Below are 20000 nucleotides of genomic sequence, written 5' to 3' on the forward strand. Positions count from 1 at the left end.
GACAGGTCGGCTTCTAATGTTTATATTTACTTCTAATGTTTAGCTCTGAAATGAAGCAAAAACGTTCACCGTGCAGCTCCACGTGCACAAGAACAGAAAACCGGATAGAAAGTGAAGAACAGTAATAACAGTAATAATAATGATGATGATGCTAAAAATAGATTACACAGAATGCATAAAATCAAGTAAAATACAACAATCAGAAGAGCGGCAGTGAGAAGGTGTCAGACGTTCAGGTGTGTGTCAGAAGGTCACACTTAGTGAAGAGTTCAGTTGAAAGCATTCAGCGAGCTGCTTCCTGATTTCTGCAGGCAGTTTGTTCCAGAGCTTTGAGTCAGTGACAAAAGCTGCAGCCCTGATTTTCTGTCAGCTGCTGGAAACCTGCAACAAACCAGCAGCAGCTGATCTCACTGTTCTGGATCCAAGTCCATGAAGGGCTTTGCATACAAGGAGGAGGGCCTTAAATCACTCCTGAATGTTACTGGAAACCAGTGCACAGCAGCTGAAACTGGACCGGTGTTGGTTCTGGTTCATAGTGGAGCTGCAGAGCTTTGAATGAGCTGAAGTCTCTCAGTGAATAATGTGCTGCAGTCATGGAGTCATCATGAAATAAAGGCATGAATCAGCTGTTCAGCATCGATTGATTATTAAAGGTGGAACTTAAATCTGAGATCTGAATCCAGGAGAACACCAAGACGCTCACCTCAGATTTAATCCAGAGTTATTTTCCATATTGACACTGAAACCTCGTCAGTGTTTAACCTTGTTTTTATCACCAAGTCCAGAGCGCCACCTGCTGGGGAGCGGCTCCAGAGCTTTCTGCTGATCTGAATGTTCAGGTCTAGTTAATCTGTCATATCTAGTGATCAGTGTGATGATGAGCTGATCGGTGGAGAGTTATTCTCACCTTCTCTTCAGGAATGCTAAAGTCCTGTCTGTCCAATCAGGTGGAGCTGTGACACACCTGTCAGGTGTTTCTGGTACGTTGTTAGAGCTGCTGGAGCACATCAGAGATCAAAGTTTCTTCTTCTTCTGTTTAATCTCTCTTTATAAGGAGCTGCTTCTCCAACATGGCCGACCTCTGGCAGAACGCCATGGACCACGCTGTCGCCGCCGCACGCAGAGCCGGGGAGGTCAGAGAGAGTAACACACACACACACACACACACACACACACACACACACACATGCACAGTTACACACACACAGTAACCAATCCAATCCAACTTTATTTATAAAGCACTTTAAAAAACAACCAAGGTGGACCAAAGTGCTGTACAGACAAAATAAATAAAAACAGAATAAAAGAAATAAAATACAGCAACACAATAAAATAAATAACAATAAAACAATGAATAAAAAAATGGAATAAAATAATGTCAAAGTGTCAAAAGCCAGGGAGAAAAGATGGGATTTAAAAACAGACAGAGAGGAGGCCTGTCTGATATGGAGAGGCAGATCGTTCTGCTACAGCAAAGCACGGTCACCTCTGAGCTTGCGCCTGGTTTTTGGTACACTCAGGAGCAGCTGATCAGCTGACCTGAGAGAGCGGGGGGGTGAATAACGCTGCAGCAGCTCAGAGAGGTAGGGCGGGGCGAGGCCATTGAGGGATTTAAAAGTAAATAAAAGAATTTTAAAATGTATCCTTAAAGGTATTGGCAGCCAGTGTAGTGAGGCTAAAATGGGAGAAATGTGCTCACGTTTGCGTGTCCCAGTTAAAAGACGTGCAGCAGCGTTTTGCACCATCTGAAGACAGCCGATGGAGGAACCACTAACCCCCACATAAAGTGCGTTACAGTCATCCAGCCTAGTGGTCACAAAGGCGTGGATTACTGTCTCAAAGTGCTGCCTGGAAAGAACTGATTTAAACACACACACACACACACACGCAGTAACACACAGTTACACACAGTAACACACACAGTAACACACACGCAGTAACACACACAGTAACACACACGCAGTAACACACACAGTTACACACACGCAGTAACACACACAGTAACACACAATTACACACACAGTTACACACACACACACATGCACAGTAACACATAACACACAATTGGCCGTGTGTATTGATTGACAGCATTGCTCAAATGTATTGATCAGGTGAACTGGTCGCTGCATTGAACAGGTGTATTGATCACGTGTATTGATCAGGTGGTGCGTGAGGCTCTGCTGGACGACAGGAAGGTGATGACAAAGAGTTCGTCTGTTGATTTGGTGACACAAACCGACCAGAAGGTGGAGCAACTCATCATCCAATCAGTGAAGGAGAAATTCCCCACTCACAGGTACAGTAAGAAGCTGTGCATGTGTGTGTGTGTGTGTGTGTTTGTGTTTATGTGTGTGTTTCTGTGTGTGTTAGATTCATAGGGGAGGAGTCTGTGGCTGCAGGTGAAGCTTGTGTCCTGACTGACAGTCCCACCTGGATCATCGACCCCATCGACGGGACCACCAACTTTGTTCATGCGTGAGTTTTTTTTTTCTACGTGTTCATTGAAGCACAGCGACGTGATCACGTGATCATCATGTGGCGATGATCACGTGATCATCTGATCATCATGTGGCGATGATCACCTGATCACATGTTTGGGACATTCTGTGTTACCGGTCGGCTATTTTTGCTGCAGTAATTTGGTTCATTCTCCATTCGTTATGATTACCCACGATTCATTTAGACTTAGATTAGTTCTGCTCGAGCAGCCGTGGCTCCCTCTCGTCCCACTGTCGTTACTCCCTCGTGTGTCGTGCTAGCTACATTAGCTCAGGCGGTCAGATGTGTGGTTATTCCTCTGTCTCCTTTGCTGCGCTGGAGGTGGGGCTTGAATTGGAAGCCGGCTCTGCGCCATGGAAGTCGTTAGCTGTAGATAGACCAGGCCCCTGCAGCCGTCCCTGGGCAGCCCCGAGCAGCCGGGAAACCAGGGAGGCCGGGTGACTGTTCGAAGGAGGCGAAGACTCCCTGCAAGTTGTGTCTAACTAACCAAAGAAGTCAGTCAGACAGTGAGGAAAAACTAGACCAATGATAGAAATGAACCCATCAAGATGCACCGATAATCGATTATAACTGTGACGCTCTGGATCGAATCCCTGCTCCACACCTTGTCTCTCCTTTTAGTTTCTGGATCTGCCAACACACCAACTGCCCCCATGTTTCTGCCCAGTAATAGTATTAGTATTATTACTATGACCAGTACCATTACGATACTAATTATTTTACATCTCTATGTGGAACTTGCTTTGTGCTGCAGTATGTGCTCTTTTCTCCTCGTCCTGTCTGGGCCCCTCCCTCTCTGATGGCTGCCCACCAACTAACAGGTTTCTGCCTGTAAAAAGGAAGTTTTCCTTCACCACTATGATCATAGTAGGAATTGTTGGGTCTCTGTACATGAACAGTGTCTGCTCTGTATGAAAAGTGCTCTGAGATCACCTGAGATGCTGATTTTACTCAACGTTACAGAAAAAGGAGTGATGCTGCCTCCCGTTTAAAGGGTCAGTTCACATAGATTACAACACGTTGCCCCTCTTCCCTCTGACAGTTTGTCTATTATCAGATAGTTTTGGTTTTCCCATGTTTGGACTTTTCTACCTTCACCTTTAATCTGAACCATGACATTCAAAGGGTCCCTGGTGGTCTGATACTCCACACGTATTACAGACAGTATAACTACAGTCTCAATAACACCCCAAACAGAAATAAGTATTAATAATTAAAAACACACAGTGACCTTTATTAACTTTCAATTATAACTTTAATGTCTCTTAACAGATTTCCTTTTGTTGCTGTTTCCATTGGATTCTGTGTCAACAAGCAGGTGAGTTCACTACAGTCCACGTCATGTATATACTGATGATATGAGGTACTATACTATGTTTCGTACTTAAACAGGGACAATGCACAAAGAACATTAACCTTTAAATTAACTATATAAAACAAGGACAGATGTAACGCAGAGGCTTTTAGCAAATTGCTGTTTGCTTCCGTAGTCCCTGGACAGGAAGGTAGAATAATAAAAGTGAAAGTATTTCACATTAAAAGAGCACAAAGTACCAATCACAGTATACAAACACAATTATCCCACATCTCCAACAATACTGCGGCTGACTGTACTATGACTCCTCCTTTCCTATGAAAACCTCTTTTTAATGGACAAAAGCCTTGAGCAGAACCAGACTGTGTGTGGATGGGGGGGGGGGGGTCTGTCTGTCTGTATACACCCAGACAGACAGACAGAGACAGAAATGCAATGACAGAAATAATAACAGCTATAATAATAATATGACTAATCATCAAATAGCATATAAAAGTATAGGTTTATAGTATTTGTATGATAGTACATGCATATATTAATATATCATAGTATATGTACATAATAACAACAATATGCAATATAATATCCTGTGAAAGCACAAAGAAGAAATAAGTTAGCAACATGCATTAATGGGACATGAAGGTGTACAGATAGAGAGAGAGGAGCTCAGTGCATCATGGGAAATCCCTTGGCAGTCTAAGCCTGTAGCAGCCTCACTACGGGCTGGTCCAGAGCAAGCCTGAGCCAGCCCTCACTGTAAGCTTTCATACTGGGGGAACACCATTTCCTTTCAAGTTTGCTGATGTTTCCTTGATGTTCCCTTTAATTTGCAGGTTGGGGGTATACAGCTGCAGCACAGATGTCGGAATCCGGCATCAGATAGACCTCTAGTGTAGAAATCATTGCCTAATGGCATGTGGTCCCTTAACAGGAATTCATAAAAAGTTTTTAAATGATGGTCTGGTAAAGAGGATTTTGTGAAGTCGAGTCTAATAATGAAATAAACACAGTGGTAGGGCTATCATCATCGACATCTAGATCAATATTAAAATCAACTACAATAATTACTTTATCTGTTTTAAAGACTAAACTTGATAAAACCTCAGAGAATTGAGATACAAATTCAGAATATGGGCCAGGAGTGTGGTACACTTATCAGACAACATCTAAATGAAGCCATTCTACCCTTGACTGCAAGCAACAAAATGAATTATATATTGTAGTGACTGGTTGTATTCAATTTACAATTACATGTATTTTGTGAATTAGTTACGTACTGCCATAACATGTAACTAACTACTCCCCAGCTCTGTGGAATAATATCAGATGACCTGCTATACTGTGCAATGCTATACTAAAAAACATTAGACTACAAAATAGTTTTCTATATATACCTCACTATACTACAACTTGGTAGGACTGTATTTATACTATGACCTCCTATAGTATGATATGCTAAACACTGACCTAATATAGTATGACTATACTATGAGATACTAGACCAGGGGTTCTCAAACTTATTACTTATTCATTCACAGAATGAAAGAATGCATTCTCCTCTCAAAATAAAACAACTAAAAAACTCTCCATGATGTCAGGAAGCAGAGAAACAAAACTACTCAGTTCGACACTCAGTACAACAAGTTACAACAGAAACTAAATACAGAGTTTTCGGCTCACTGCCAGGAGTCGGTAAGTTCATCATCAGTCACTCTCAGGACTGACTGGACCTCTTCCATGTGTGAGTGACATTAGATGAGCACATTTTTAGAAGTCAGTCATATTCTGTGGGCTAGATGTGACCTGTGGGCCACCAGCTGATGATACAGGCTGGGTCCGGATTGACCTGTTGTTCAGCGTGGATCTGGACCGAGGTCCAGACTTTGAGAAGGCCTGTGCTATACTATACTATACTTATGGGTTACCCAGAACTTGGACAACTGTTGAGAACTGGTTCCGAGACAGTGTGGACCGGGCTACCTGCCTTCCTAAATTTGCAACATACTCTTTAAATGTGTATTGCTTAGTCATGTATGGTGCTCTGCTAACTTCTCGACCTACTTTCGGATGTCATTTTGTCATGCGTGGTATATTGTGTTGTGCTCATGCTCTGCACAAATGAAGTTCCTAATGGATTAATAAAGTACTTCGAATTGAATTAGAATTCACTATGACATATTTTATGACACGCTACACTATGACCTATACTAGAGAGAGAGATCACAGTATTGACAGCTCTAATATATGTATAGCTATATCAAGTACATATGGCATAGTATATACTTATGATGTATTTATGTATGTGATGTATTTACATATTAATAGCAGATAGTATATGAACATAATACAGCACTATTGATCTAATAATAATGGTAGTATAGTAATATAGGAGCTGCAGCTGTAATCAATTGACCTATGATATCATGTCCTACTATACTATGACCTGTATACAATGCTAGCTATACTACTACTATAATATACTACCATATGACTTACGATACTGTGACATACTGTACTATGACTAGCTGTTCTATGACCTACAAACCAACTGTAATCTACCACACTATCACATTTTTGTCACATGCGATACCATGACTTACTATTGTATGCCCCACTATACTATGACTTACTATTGTATGCCCCACTGTACTATGACTTACTATTGTATGTCCCACTGTACTATGACTTACTATTGTATGCCCCACTGTACTATGACTTAATATTGTATGCCCCACTATACTATGGCTTACTATTGTATGCCCTACTATACTTGCCCCACTGTACTATGACTTACTATTGTATGCCCTAATATACTATGACTTACTATTGTATGTCCCACTGTACTATGACTTACTATTGTATGCCCCACTATACTATGGCTTACTATTGTATGCCCTACTATACTTGCCCCACTGTACTATGACTTACTATTGTATGCCCTAATATACTATGACTTACTATTGTATGCCCCACTATACTATGGCTTACTATTGTATGCTCTAATATACTATGACTTACTATTGTATGCCCTACTATACTATGACTTAATATTGTATGCCCCACTGTACTATGACTTACTATTGTATGCCCTAATATACAATGACTTACTTTTGTATGTCCCACTGTACTATGACTTGCTATTGTATGCCCCACTATACTTGCCCCACTATACTATGACTTACTATTGTATGCCCCACTATACTATGACTTACTATTGTATGTCCCACTGTACTATGACTTACTATTGTATGTCCCACTATACTATGACTTAATATTGTATGCCCCACTGTACTATGACTTACTATTGTATGTCCCACTATACTATGACTTAATATTGTATGCCCCACTATACTATGACTTACTATTGTATGCCCCACTATACTATGACTTACTATTGTATGTCCCACTGTACTATGACTTACTATTGTATGTCCCACTATACTATGACTTAATATTGTATGCCCCACTGTACTATGACTTACTATTGTATGTCCCACTATACTATGACTTAATATTGTATGCCCCACTATACTATGACTTACTATTGTATGTCCCACTATACTATGACTTAATATTGTATGCCCCACTGTACTATGACTTACTATTGTATGCCGTACTATACTATGACTTACTATTGTATGCCCTACTATACTATGACTTAATATTGTATGCCCTACTATACTATGACTTAATATTGTATGCCCCACTGTACTATGACTTACTATTGTATGCCCTAATATACTATGACTTACTATTGTATGCCCTACTATACTATGACTTAATATTGTATGCCCCACTATACTATGGCTTACTATTGTATGCCCTACTATACTTGCCCCACTGTACTATGACTTACTATTGTATGCCCTAATATACTATGACTTACTTTTGTATGTCCCACTGTACTATGACTTACTATTGTATGCCCCACTATACTATGACTTACTATTGTATGCCCCACTATACTTGCCCCACTATACTATGACTTACTATTGTATGCCCCACTATACTATGACTTACTATTGTATGCCCCACTATACTATGACTTACTATTGTATGTCCCACTGTACTATGACTTACTATTGTATGCCCCACTATACTATGACTTACTATTGTATGTCCCACTGTACTATGACTTACTATTGTATGCCCTACTATACTATGACTTAATATTGTATGCCCCACTATACTATGGCTTACTATTGTATGCCCCACTATACTATGGCTTACTATTGTATGCCCTAATATACTATGACTTACTATTGTATGCCCCACTATACTTGCCCCACTATACTATGGCTTATTCGGTGAACTTCCATCCACAATTCCAAAAAAGTTGAGAGGCTCAACAGAATGTGAAACAGGTCAGCAAACAGGTAGACAGGTTGATTGGTAACAGGTGATAGTATCATGATTGAGTATGAAAGGGGCATCCTCAAAAGGCTCAGTGGAGATTTATACATGGACTCAGGAAAACTTCAGAAAATTGTTGTTGGTAAATACAGATCAGTTATAAATGATTGCATTCTTTGTATACGTTTTACAGGTTGTTTTAGAATTGGGGTTGTACAAACTACCATCACTGTACATCACCTGTTACACTTGAAAACAATATGCTGCATCCCACGACACTATGACCTTCTATGTATACACTCCACCGTGGTTGTACCTCTCTGCCCTCCTTCAGATGGAGTTTGGTGTGGTTTACAGTTGTCTTGAGGACAAGATGTTCACAGCGAGGAGAGGGAAGGGAGCATTCTGTAATGGAGAGCCACTCCAGGTTTCTGATCAGGAAGGTTAGTAATTAATCACATAACACAAAGGACTGACTTGTCAATAATCCACCAGGGCGAATCAATATCAACAAATCTAACTGAATTCAAAGGCAACAACTGAAATCCAGAAGTGTTAAAAATGTCTGGAGCAGATGTGACAACACTTGTGCTTGTATTGAGATTTGGGGCAATATTCAGTAAGAGTTGCTCTTAGTGACGAAATTCAAAGAAAATTCCCCTTACCGTTAAGACTAGATCCTCGTAAAGAAGCAGTAATACACAAAGCGCCTCAGGAATCAGAGAGCTCCTCGGGTGACAAATCAGAGTTTCTGAAGCAGAGTAGAACATGGAATCTCAAGGAGACTTCCTGAAAAAAATACATCTGAACTTGAAACATCACTGTGTTTGAGCTGATTTCTGTTTGTAACTGACTTCACATACCTGTTGTGTTAAGACAATATCTCCATGATGCCCTGATCCACCAAGAGACCAGAACTTGACCCGTGTCCTTTTTTCTGTAAGACATTAAACAGTCGATCATCGCCACAGAGTTTGGATCCAGCAGAGATCCTGAAGTTGTCAACAAAATCTTCTCAAGCCTGAGGAACGTCCTCTGCATTCCTGTACATGGGTAATGCTACTGACGCAGCAGTAAAGCCACTGATATCGTACAGTACATGAGTACTACTAACAGTATATGTATGTTACCAGTGTACGCGGTGCAGGAACCGCAGCAATCAACATGTGTCTGGTGGCGTCTGGTTGCGTTGAAGCATATTATGAGATTGGGATCCACATTTGGGACGTTGCTGCCGGCTCACTGATCGTCTCTGAGGCCGGAGGAGTCCTGGTGGACGTTGAAGGTAAAGATGCTCAAACAGCCGCAGTTTCTCTGCTGATGATGAGAATCAGGTGACAGTCAACTGGTTTTCAAGTGTTTACTGTGTTGTCTGCCTGTATCTGTGTTCAGGAGGGGCGGTGGACCTGATGTCCAGAAGAATCGTTGCTGCCAACAGGAGAACCATCGCTGAGAGGATCATCAAAGAGATCGACTCCTTCAGTCCGTCCAGAGACGACGCTCCATCACCAATCAAACAGTGAATTCTAGATTAAACAATAGATTTTATGTGTGAAGTTTGTAAAGTTTTTGATAAATAAAGTGTGTCATGAAAACAAATACACATCTGGGTTTGTGTGACAACACATCTCCACAACATCTAGTCCCTGTTACCTAAAGATGATGTGATATCAGAATGAGAGGTGTTGCCTCATGTGGGCTAGCGTGATGACAAACGCTACATCAAGCAAAAACACCGCTTTAAGCCTGATGGGACACACCCAAATGTCACTGGTTGCAGGCTGCTCGGCGCTAACCTGTGTCATGGTCTTGTCATGCTGTACAAATATAAGAATGCACAGACAATTATGAAGGACAGCGAACACAACCCTCTGCTTCACATCAGCCAAGCATTAGGAGGATGCCAATCATCCCCCTCTTTATCACATTCTCCAGGGACCCCACCTCCAAACAATCACCAATCAAGGAGTTAGTTAAGCTGCCACACTGGAGCTCAGTCGAATTGGTGATTACAAACATCTAAATCCACTGCTACGCCAAATCCACTGTTGCTGAGCAGAAGACACTTTCTATTTTTTCTTAAACTTACTGTACATTGGATACCTTATTTTTTAAAATTATTTTTGTGGTTTGCACAGTTGTAATTTATTGTTCTTATTTGCACCTCCATTTGCTGTTTGTACCCCCCCCTTGTGTTCTGAAGAGCTTCTGTAAGAGTAAATTTCTCCAATGCGAGATGAATAAAGTCTTGTCTAATCTAATCAACTATTAAACAACAGTAACCACATGTAAGTGCTTCCAAAGGCAACTGGACTTGCTTGTGGTTCTAGAAGACATGGCCTCTCACCCAAGAGGCTTCTTGGGTCATTGTGAACGGGTCATTTACAAACCTGACCATCATTTGAGTCATCAGGGTCACATGAGTCCTGTGTAGTTTGAAAGAGGAGTGAAAGAGGCCACTCTTTCTGGAAACCGAGGACGTGGCACTGACAATGACGTCCTCAGATCCAAACCCAGGCAGCCACATGACGGCAACAAGTGCCCAAAAAAGGACACAGAAGTGCCACAGCAAACAATGCCCGAACCAGAAAGCCAGTATGAGGAGAGAACCAAGCCAAAACAGCAGGATGAGTGCAGGGAGTGGTAGCCACACACTCAATTTGCTGCCTATAAAACGGCACAAAACCAATAATCAGTAATTACCAAAGGCGATTATCTTTAAGGTAATACAAACATACATACCTCTTAGCAGAGGCTCCACATCTCATCCAGCAGGAGGCCCCTGGCCAAATCACATGGACACGAAACACACTCAGCACGGCTTCGAGTGGAGCAACCCCCCCTCAAAGCACCAGCCAGCTGCGCCATCTGTATCTGGACGGGAGGTGCGCCAGGAGGTCCAGCACACTGTAACCTCAGATTTAATCCAGGGAGTTAATTCTACAGATTATTAAACAGCATCTCTCTTTTTGTTTAAGATCTGACTAGTAGGATTTCAGTTCTGCCCTCGTTTAACTTCAAGAAAATATTTCTCATCGATTGATTTATTGCTTATTGCTTGCTATCATGTGGTTCAGCACAGATGTACAGGTGTGTGTCATCTGCATAACTATAGAAACATACATTGTGCTCCAGTGGCAGCATGTATAATGAGAACGGTAATGGACCAATCAGCTCCCTGCAACCCCAGAACAATGTTCAACCAACCAGCTGTACAAGACCACTGATTAAAATATCACAGTCAGTCATATCAAACGCTGCACTGAGGTCTAACAGGACCAGAACTGAGACCTTATTTTCACCAGAGTTTAGTCAGAGTCACTGATTAATTCAGTCAGAGCAGTTTCAGAGCTGTGGTCTGTTCTGAAGTCTGACTGAAACAGAAAGGCGTAAATTTGAAGTGAAACAACCTTTTTCAGTATCTTACTGATGAATGGAAGGTTGGATATCGGCCTGTAGCTTTACTGTCTCGGTTGGGTTTCTTTAGTAATGTTTTATAATATAGCTGTTTTGAAGCCATCTGGGAAGAAGCCTGTTTGGAGAGACATCTTTATAATCTTCAGGACGTGACATGAAACGCTGCCAAACACCTGCTTTAAAAATGCTGTAGGAACAAAGTCAACATATGAGCTGGATGAGTTAGACTCAGTTTTACAGAGCTCAGTTTATGTGATACAGGTGAATTTTCCCCACCCACCGCTACATCTTATTTGCAGGATTTGCTCATCTGTTTTAATTTTTCGATTATTAAGAGTGTTCTGGAGTATGGAGTCAGCAGGCTCCATAGGCCTCAGCGTTAAAAGGGAGGCACTTCAACATAATGTCTGATGTAATTTATGTTTGTAGGCTTTGGTTTGTTGTGTGGTTCAGCGACATGTTGAAACAGTATACATGTTGGGACATGACAATTTTTAGAAAAATATTGTGATAAAGTGAAATCACATCAAATCACTGTGTGTGTGTGTGTGTATACACACACACACACACACACATATATAAGTGTTCTGAGTTTAACAAATTATCTGTTTTGCAACAGCTAACATCAGCAGGTTATCATGGAAACAGAAGAGAGAAAGAAAAAGTATATTAGGATATTATTTATTCAAACAATTAAAGTGCAAAAAGAACTAAAGCAGAAGGTTGAAGGTTCGACGCCCATCACAGACGACTGACACACAACTCTGCTCTCAGAAAACATTTTCATTTGCCTGCTCATACCCACATGCTAACAAAGGCTAACACATGCTAACTGGTGCTTACACTGGCTGAAATAGTGACTTGGCTTGGTCCAGGTCTCAAAGTGCTCATTAACATTCAGCTTGTTCAGGTGTACATCTCTGATTGGCTGCTTGATCGTGTTCGTACCATTTCTTTCTTCTTCTACTAAAGTCTGTTTAACTGGCAGTGTAACAGAAGCCAATTCAGCAAACTCATGATGTCACTGATGATGTCACTGACAGGTGACGATCTTTAGTTTTCGTCTGGTTAGTTTTCATCAGTTCAGCCTGGAAAACATGACCGGCAACGCCCCCATCAGTGATCACAGCAGATGAACACCTGTATGACACCTGCAGATGTGGGCGTGGTCAGAAATACAAGGGAGCTGTGTCTCAATTCAGGGGTCAGGCTGCATTCAAAGACTGAATGAGTCACAGCAATCCCAAACATATCCAGGATTACACTTGTAAATGCAAGTACCGGGTTTTAACCCACGGGAATACCTTATAAAATGCTACTTGAAGCGCCTTTCTGTGAGTCTGGGGGCTTTGGTGAGAGATATAACAGCTGTTTAAATAAAAGGATCTTACTCTTTAACACAAAGCTCCACCTCTGCAGGATCCTTTCATCGTGTTGTCACACACTTATTACAACAATCGGAGCTGTCAGTGGTAAAAACAAACCTTTTTAGTGTAGTCATTTTGGGCCTGTCGTAACACACACACACACACGCACACACGCACACACGCACGCGCGCACACACACACACAAACACACAAACACACACACACACACACACACACACACACACACACACACACACACACACACATTTATGTAAAAAATACATTTTCCAGCTGCTTTCCTACTCCCTGTGTCCTGACTGTCTACTGCAGCTGTGACGGTAGCTAGGCGACAGGAACAGTTGGACACAGACCAGACTGTCTCATTTAACAACGCTAGGTTCAGACGTGGCCCCTGATCTGAGACACAGCTTTTGTCTCTCAAACTTCCCATTTTAAATCAAAGTTAGTGGTTACTATGGTGATGCAGAATGCTGCATGCATCATTGGCTGCCATGTCTGGAATATGCAGAGTCAGTCGCTCAGCAGCAGGTGAGTAGGCGGAGCTCCAGGAGCCACGGCAGAGGTCGGAGGGCAGAGGTCGTGGCTTATTTTGAGTGGAGAGTGTCGTCGCTTCCTGAGAGGAACGCTATTGGTCAGAGTCTGAGAAGACACAGACAGGATCCCGTGCTGTGATTGGCTGAAGGGAGGCGGCATGGCACGAGAAAAACACAACAAACAGTCGGCGAGTAATGGAGAATAATCTGATAACAGATTCAGAAGATGAATCTCTTTAGGTTTTACCTTGAAAGCTCATTAATTTACCCGTTCATAATGAGTTTTTAATGGGATATAAGAGGCTAATTAAAGGGTAAATAAAGGCCTGTAATATATATAAAGGTACTTCTTAATTAATCATCTACACAATTTAGCGTCCCTTAATCTGTGCTTTAAAGTGCTTTAATTTTAGAATTAAAGCATGACATATATGCTACTTATTAATTATATGTTGTTATATTTTAGATTTTATTATTTATTAATTATGGCCAAATTATTACCAACAAACTATGATGTCACTGCATAGCACATTAGGGGGTATCTAATGTTACTGTTCTGTGATTTTCAAGGGATGCTTATCCTTAAACCCCCTTTTTAGCCTTAAAGTTTAAGTATGTAGGATTTTGGGGGATCAACTGGCAGAAACAGAATATTCACAGTTATGTTTCCTTTAGTTCAGAATCACCTGAAAATAAGAATTGTTGTGTTTGTGCTCCTGATACTTATATTGATATTCCAGAGTCTGCCATGTTTCTGCAGTAGCTCAGAGCTCTGGCTCTAGAGCAGCCATGTCCAAACTATTCCATAAAGGGCCGTGTGGCTGCAGGTTTTCGTTCCAACCAAGGAGGAGCACACCAGGCTGGAATCAATTAATCAGCTGATCTCAGTCTTCAGCTGATAACTAATGATCCCTTGATGTTGATTGGTTGGCCTGGTGTGCTCCTCCTTGGTTGGAACAAAAACCTGCAGCCACACGGCCCTTTATGGAATAGTTTGGACATGCCTGCTCTAGAGAGACTCATTGAAAACCCCTTCTCAACTATAATTAACCCTGAACTAAAAAATCAATGTCCATTTATAGTACAAACAAAGTTTTTTACCCCTTTAAAAAAAACAATACAGAAAATCTATTTTAAAAACTCCTTAAGATATTAAGTCCATGTTTCCATTTATTTGTCCAAATCTGATTAAACTGAATAGTATTAAATTAAAAACTCATGACAGCTGAAAGTATACGGAACCATAATAACTCCTTAAACCCATCATTCATGGATTTGCCTATTTTTAATTATTATTATATTATTAATATTTCACATTAATGTGGAAATTAAGGGCCCTTATAATCTCTAATTTTTTTCATTAAGAGTTTTTCTAATTAAGATCATTTTATGCTGGCAGGAGTTGTGGCCATTTGGTTACCATGGTGCTCCAATTTAAGGTGTTCTTCAGTGGTTTAGTTTTTCACATTTAAGGACAAATAAAGGATGCCTGGCTACGAACACACTCATTTTATGATATATTTATGATAATGATGATGTCACTGACCAGGTGAAGGCGCTGTGCGTACTGTGACTCCGGTTCATCTGGTTTCCTGGTCGGCACGACAACGTGCCATCGTTGCAGCTCCGCCTTCATCTCTGCTGAGTTGAAGAGGACTGCCGGGTCGGCACGGCAACGGTTAATCAGCTCCACCAAGCGCTCCTTGTAGTGCAACCTGTCAGAACAGACGGGTGGAGACTGTACACCTGATAATGAGACCAACACACCTGTACAGGTAAACTCTTAAATCAATATATTCAGACTGCAATCAAACAGGTAGTCTGTACTGGGAGGTTGTTCCTTGCAGTGGTCTTACTGGCAGTAATCTCTGTATTCAGGTGGAGCAGGTCGTCCACAGGGCTCCTCCCGCCTGCTGCCATCGTCTCTCAGCTCCAAAACCAAACATGTTCCTGAAAATGTACACGAGGTCAATCAAACTGGGAGAGAAAAGATTCCACGTGTCGAGCAGAAAAAAGACCTTACCTGTCTGACTAGTGCCAGGAAAACTGCCGTTCGCTGGTTCTAACCAGGCAGGAGACACTCGGCAATACTGGGAGACAAGAAATACAACCCACCTCATAAGTACTGTCCTCACTGAAGGTCCAATCCTCTGTCTGACAGAGTAAACAAACTAACATTACTAACAAACCCTGGCTCTGATAGCAGCCGGTGGCTTTGGACAGCTGCACAGCCCCCACTGAGTCTTCTGGGGTCCTGCATCACCACAAAGTAGTATCAAGAGCAACATGTAGCATCTTCAAGATTCTTTATTGTCATTGCACATGTCAATGAAATTTTCATTGCAACCCCCATGTTAGATGGTAAGAAAGATAAGACTAGAAAGAGTGAATAAAATTAAGATAACTACAATAAAATAAAATAAACCAACATGCAACAAAAAAAATAAAAAATGAAAAAAAATAAAATAAAAAAATAAAAAAATAAAATATAAAATATAAAAATCTAGAGCAACATGTAGTATCATGAGCAACATGTAGTATCTAGAGCAACATGTAGCATCTAGAGCAACATGTAGTATCATGAGCAACATGTAGTATCTAAAGCAACATGTAGCATCTAGAGCAACATGTAGTATCATGAGCAACATGTAGCATCTAGAGCAAAATGTAGTATCTACAGCAACATGTAGTATCCAGAGCAACATGTAGTATCAAGAGCAACATGTAGTATCAAGAGCAACATGCAGCATCAAGAGCAACATGTAGTATCCAGAGCAACATGTAGCATCAAGAGCAACATGTAGTATCCAGAGCAACATGCATTATCTACAGCAACATGTAGTATCCAGAGCAACATGTAGTATCCAGAGCAACATGTATTGTCCAGAGCAACATGTAGTATCTGGAACTACATGTTGCTGTAGACACTACATGTAGTGTCCAGAGCAACATGTAGTATCCAGAGCAACATGTAGTATCTACAGCAACATGTAGTATCCAGAGCAACATGTAGTGTCCAGAGCAACATGTAGTATCAAGAGCAACATGGAGTATCTAGAGCAACATGTATTATCAACAGCAACATGTAGTATCAAGAGCAACATGTAGTATAAAGAGCAACATGTAGTATAAAGAGCAACATGTCGTATCCAGAGCAACATGTCGTATCCAGAGCAACATGTAGTATCCAGTGTAACATGTAGTGTCCAGAGCAACATGTAGTGTCCAGAGCAACATGTAGTATCTACAGCAACATGTAGTATCTACAGCAACATGTAGTGTCCAGAGCAACATGTAGTATCCAGAGCAACATGTAGTATCCAGCGCAACATGTAGTGTCTACAGCAACATGTAGTATCAAGAGCAACATGTAGTGTCTACAGCAACATGTAGTTCCAGAGCAACATGTAGTATCCAGAGAAACATGTAGTGTCCAGAGCAACATGTAGTATCAAGAGCAACATGTAGTGTCTACAGCAACATATAGTATCCAGAGCAACATGTAGCATCAACAGCAACATGCAGTATCCAGAGCAACATGTAGTATCTACAGCAACATGCAGCATCCAGAGCAACATGCAGTATCCAGAGCAACATGTAGTATCCAGAGCAACATGTAGTATCTACAGCAACAAGTAGTATCTAGAGCAACATGTAGTATCCAGAGCAACATGTAGTATCCAGAGCAACATGCAGTATCCAGAGCAACATGCAGCGTCTCCATGCAGGATTAATCTGTCATATTTAGTTATACTAAGTGCCATTTGCTCTGAGAATTCCTGCAAAAACAGTGATGAATATCTTGGTGGTTGGGGGTCAGTCCAGTCAGTCGCTCACAGATTTTGTCATATTGTCTCCGTCCTGATTCCAGGTTTCCAGTCACAGACACAGCAAAAAGGGCTTGTGGTGTTTGGAGGTAATGTTCGCACAGTACAGAGAAATGACAAAAGTGATAAAACATGGTGGCAGCCTTCTGTTTCTTTTATTCATTTAAGTCTCTGTCATTTCTAAGTATTCACTTTCTAAAACGTTTGGCAGAGAAAAACAAGGATATCAGCAACAGACTGTAAGCAAAGCAGGGAGGAAGCAGGAGAAGTGTGTGCTCTGTAGGACAGCAGGATTACCTGTGTACAACTGAGTTCTCAGAGCAGCAGTCCTTCAGGTGGGGGCTCTTACCTGAAGCAGTAGGTGCAGGCGTGGCACACTCCAGTCTCTCAGGTGGTAAAGGCAGTCTCTGGGGTGGTGGGCGTGAAGACCTTTGGTTCCACAGTCAGCAGAGAAACCACAGGCCTGAACACATTAAAGTTCAAATAAAACATGGTTTAAAAGTCTTTGGACAAATTTAAAACCAAACACTCAGGGACTTAATCCCGGCCACAATGGGGCAAACGGTCTAAAGGATTTCAGTCCACCAGAGGGCTCAAGGTCTTTACTCGTAACACTCCTTTATGCAGAAGGAAGGTTATCATCACTGAAAAGATCAGAATGAAGCTCAGAATAATCCCGACTCAGATGGTCACAGTTGGATCAAATGGTCAAATGCAGGATCAAGGTCTCTGTCAAACAAAGTGCTTGTTCTTCTCTCTCATCTTGAAACTACGTTTAATCTAAATGTCTAAATTAATTAAAAAGTAAACAAACTTTTTGCTCAATATTAACAACAATAATATAATAAATAATAAATAGCCATAAGCAGAAACAGACAGAAGAAGAAACAGAACAAAGCAGCTCAATCGGTCAAAATTAAAAACAATAAGCAGCAACAAACAGGTTTTAGTCTTTACAAAGGGGAAGGTGTTTACTTTCAATAACTGCATACTCAAAGTTCCTCCATTTGTCTGTCAGAGTGAATGTTAAGGAGGGAACGCAGGTTGTCTCAGGTATCAGGAGTTATGAGCAAATACCTGATCGATCTGCACATAATCAGAATGTCTGCTGAGCCCCGTCCTTTGTAAAGTTTATTGGTTGATGATGATTTTTTTCTTTGTAATAATTTTTTTTGGCATACTCATTAAAACACATTTACTCATTTTATTCCCCCATCCTTTCAACACGCAGAAACATATGAGAACATCCTCTCAAACTGTCATTAATACCAACAATCCACCATAGAGACATACAAAAGACCTGTTCATCTGTAACCGCCCTCTATTTCTGTATATTGTTGAGAAGTTTGCCCCATGTCCTCTCATATTTCTCTGGTTGCCCTTTAACATTGTAGATGATTTTTTCTGGGCTTCAATAAGTCAGTAGTTCTCTCCTCCACTGTTTTATTGAATGTGGATACTTGGATCTCCAGTTAAGAAATATTAATTGTTTTGTGTTTGTTTCTTTTCTCTCGTTGAGCATTTCTACATCTCCCAATATTCTGGGATTTGGTGTAATTACTTTCTGCAGTATTTCTGACGGCCGTTTAGAGGATACTGGGGCTGATGTGATGTAGCCTATGTGGGGTATAATGAGAAATATATGAAATTAAAAGTTTGGCTTTGATATTGATATTTTTTTTTACTGTTGTAAAGGTTTGTCTCATTCTTTCAGATATACAACATCTTTTTCACATTTGCGGTTCATTTCTCTCTTGTGGCACTGCATAACTTTGATATTAATCTCTTTTGTGAATTTGCATTCCAAATAACTTTTCTAACAGGGGTGTCTGAAACACTGAGAAAAGTCTTAACACTGTTTGTTTTTATCTGCTACGTTAAAAAAAAGATGCTATAAATCACTAATCACAAATCAATCTAAGTTTATATCGTGACAAAGTGACAGTAGAAAGTGACAGTAGAAAGTGACAGAGTAGATGACAGTACAAAGTGACAGAGTAGATGACAGTAGAAAGTAACAGAGTAGATGGTAGTAGAAAGTAACAGAGTAGATGACAGTAGAAAGTAACAGAGTAGATGGTAGTAGAAAGTAACAGAGTAGATGACAGTAGAAAGTGACAGAGTAGATGACAGTACAAAGTGACAGAGTAGATGACAGTAGAAAGTAACAGAGTAGATGGTAGTAGAAAGTAACAGAGTAGATGACAGTAGAAAGTAACAGAGTAGATGACAGTACAAAGTGACAGAGTAGATGATAGTAGAAAGTAACAGAGTAGATGACAGTAGAAAGTGACAGAGTAGATGACAGAGTAGATGACAGTAGAAAGTAACAGAGTAGAAAGTAACAGAGTAGATGACAGTAGAAAGTAACAGAGTAGAAAGTGACAGAGTAGATGACAGTAGAAAGTAACAGAGTAGATGGTAGTAGAAAGTAACAGAGTAGATGGCAGTAGAAAATGACAGAGTAGATGACAGTAGAAAGTAACAGAGTAGATGACAGTAGAAAGTGACAGAGTAGATGACAGTAGAAAGTGACAGAGTAGATGACAGTACAAAGTGACAGAGTAGATGACAGAGTAGAAAGTAACAGAGTAGATGACAGTAGAAAGTGACAGAGTAGATGACAGTAGAAAGTAACAGAGTAGAAAGTGACAGAGTAGATGACAGT

The 20000-nt window shown here is 40.8% G+C and overlaps 2 protein-coding genes across 4 annotated transcripts in view; one reads left to right on the top strand and one right to left on the bottom strand.

Annotated features, from left to right (window-relative positions):
• The window catches only part of LOC121615076 (inositol monophosphatase 1-like), a 10209-nt gene extending 427 nt beyond the window's left edge, over positions 1–9782 (top strand). The window contains exons 2-9 of the mRNA XM_041949244.1: positions 1055–1133; positions 2163–2296; positions 2371–2475; positions 3772–3817; positions 8502–8610; positions 9112–9220; positions 9301–9452; positions 9560–9782. Coding sequence (XP_041805178.1) covers positions 1071–1133; positions 2163–2296; positions 2371–2475; positions 3772–3817; positions 8502–8610; positions 9112–9220; positions 9301–9452; positions 9560–9690 — 849 coding nt within the window. The 5' untranslated portion in view covers positions 1055–1070 and the 3' untranslated portion in view covers positions 9691–9782. The remainder of the gene's footprint in view (positions 1–1054; positions 1134–2162; positions 2297–2370; positions 2476–3771; positions 3818–8501; positions 8611–9111; positions 9221–9300; positions 9453–9559) is intronic.
• Positions 9783–12255: 2473 nt separating this feature from the next.
• si:dkey-181m9.8 (E3 ubiquitin-protein ligase RNF31) overlaps positions 12256–20000 on the bottom strand; it is a 19338-nt gene continuing 11593 nt past the window's right edge. For 2 of the 3 annotated variants that reach the window (XM_041949249.1, XM_041949248.1), the window contains 5 exons: positions 17682–17795; positions 15529–15595; positions 15362–15455; positions 15052–15220; positions 12256–13611 (listed from right to left, as the gene is read on the bottom strand). In XM_041949249.1, the coding sequence (XP_041805183.1) occupies positions 13483–13611; positions 15052–15220; positions 15362–15455; positions 15529–15595; positions 17682–17795 (573 nt within the window). In that variant the 3' untranslated portion in view covers positions 12256–13482. Of the gene's footprint in view, positions 13612–15051; positions 15244–15361; positions 15456–15528; positions 15596–17681; positions 17796–20000 lie in introns of those variants that run through there. The other variant, XM_041949250.1, reaches the window with a different exon arrangement.

This window comes from Chelmon rostratus, chromosome 12 (genome assembly GCF_017976325.1).
Source record: "Chelmon rostratus isolate fCheRos1 chromosome 12, fCheRos1.pri, whole genome shotgun sequence".
NCBI classification, from domain to species: domain Eukaryota; kingdom Metazoa; phylum Chordata; class Actinopteri; order Chaetodontiformes; family Chaetodontidae; genus Chelmon; species Chelmon rostratus.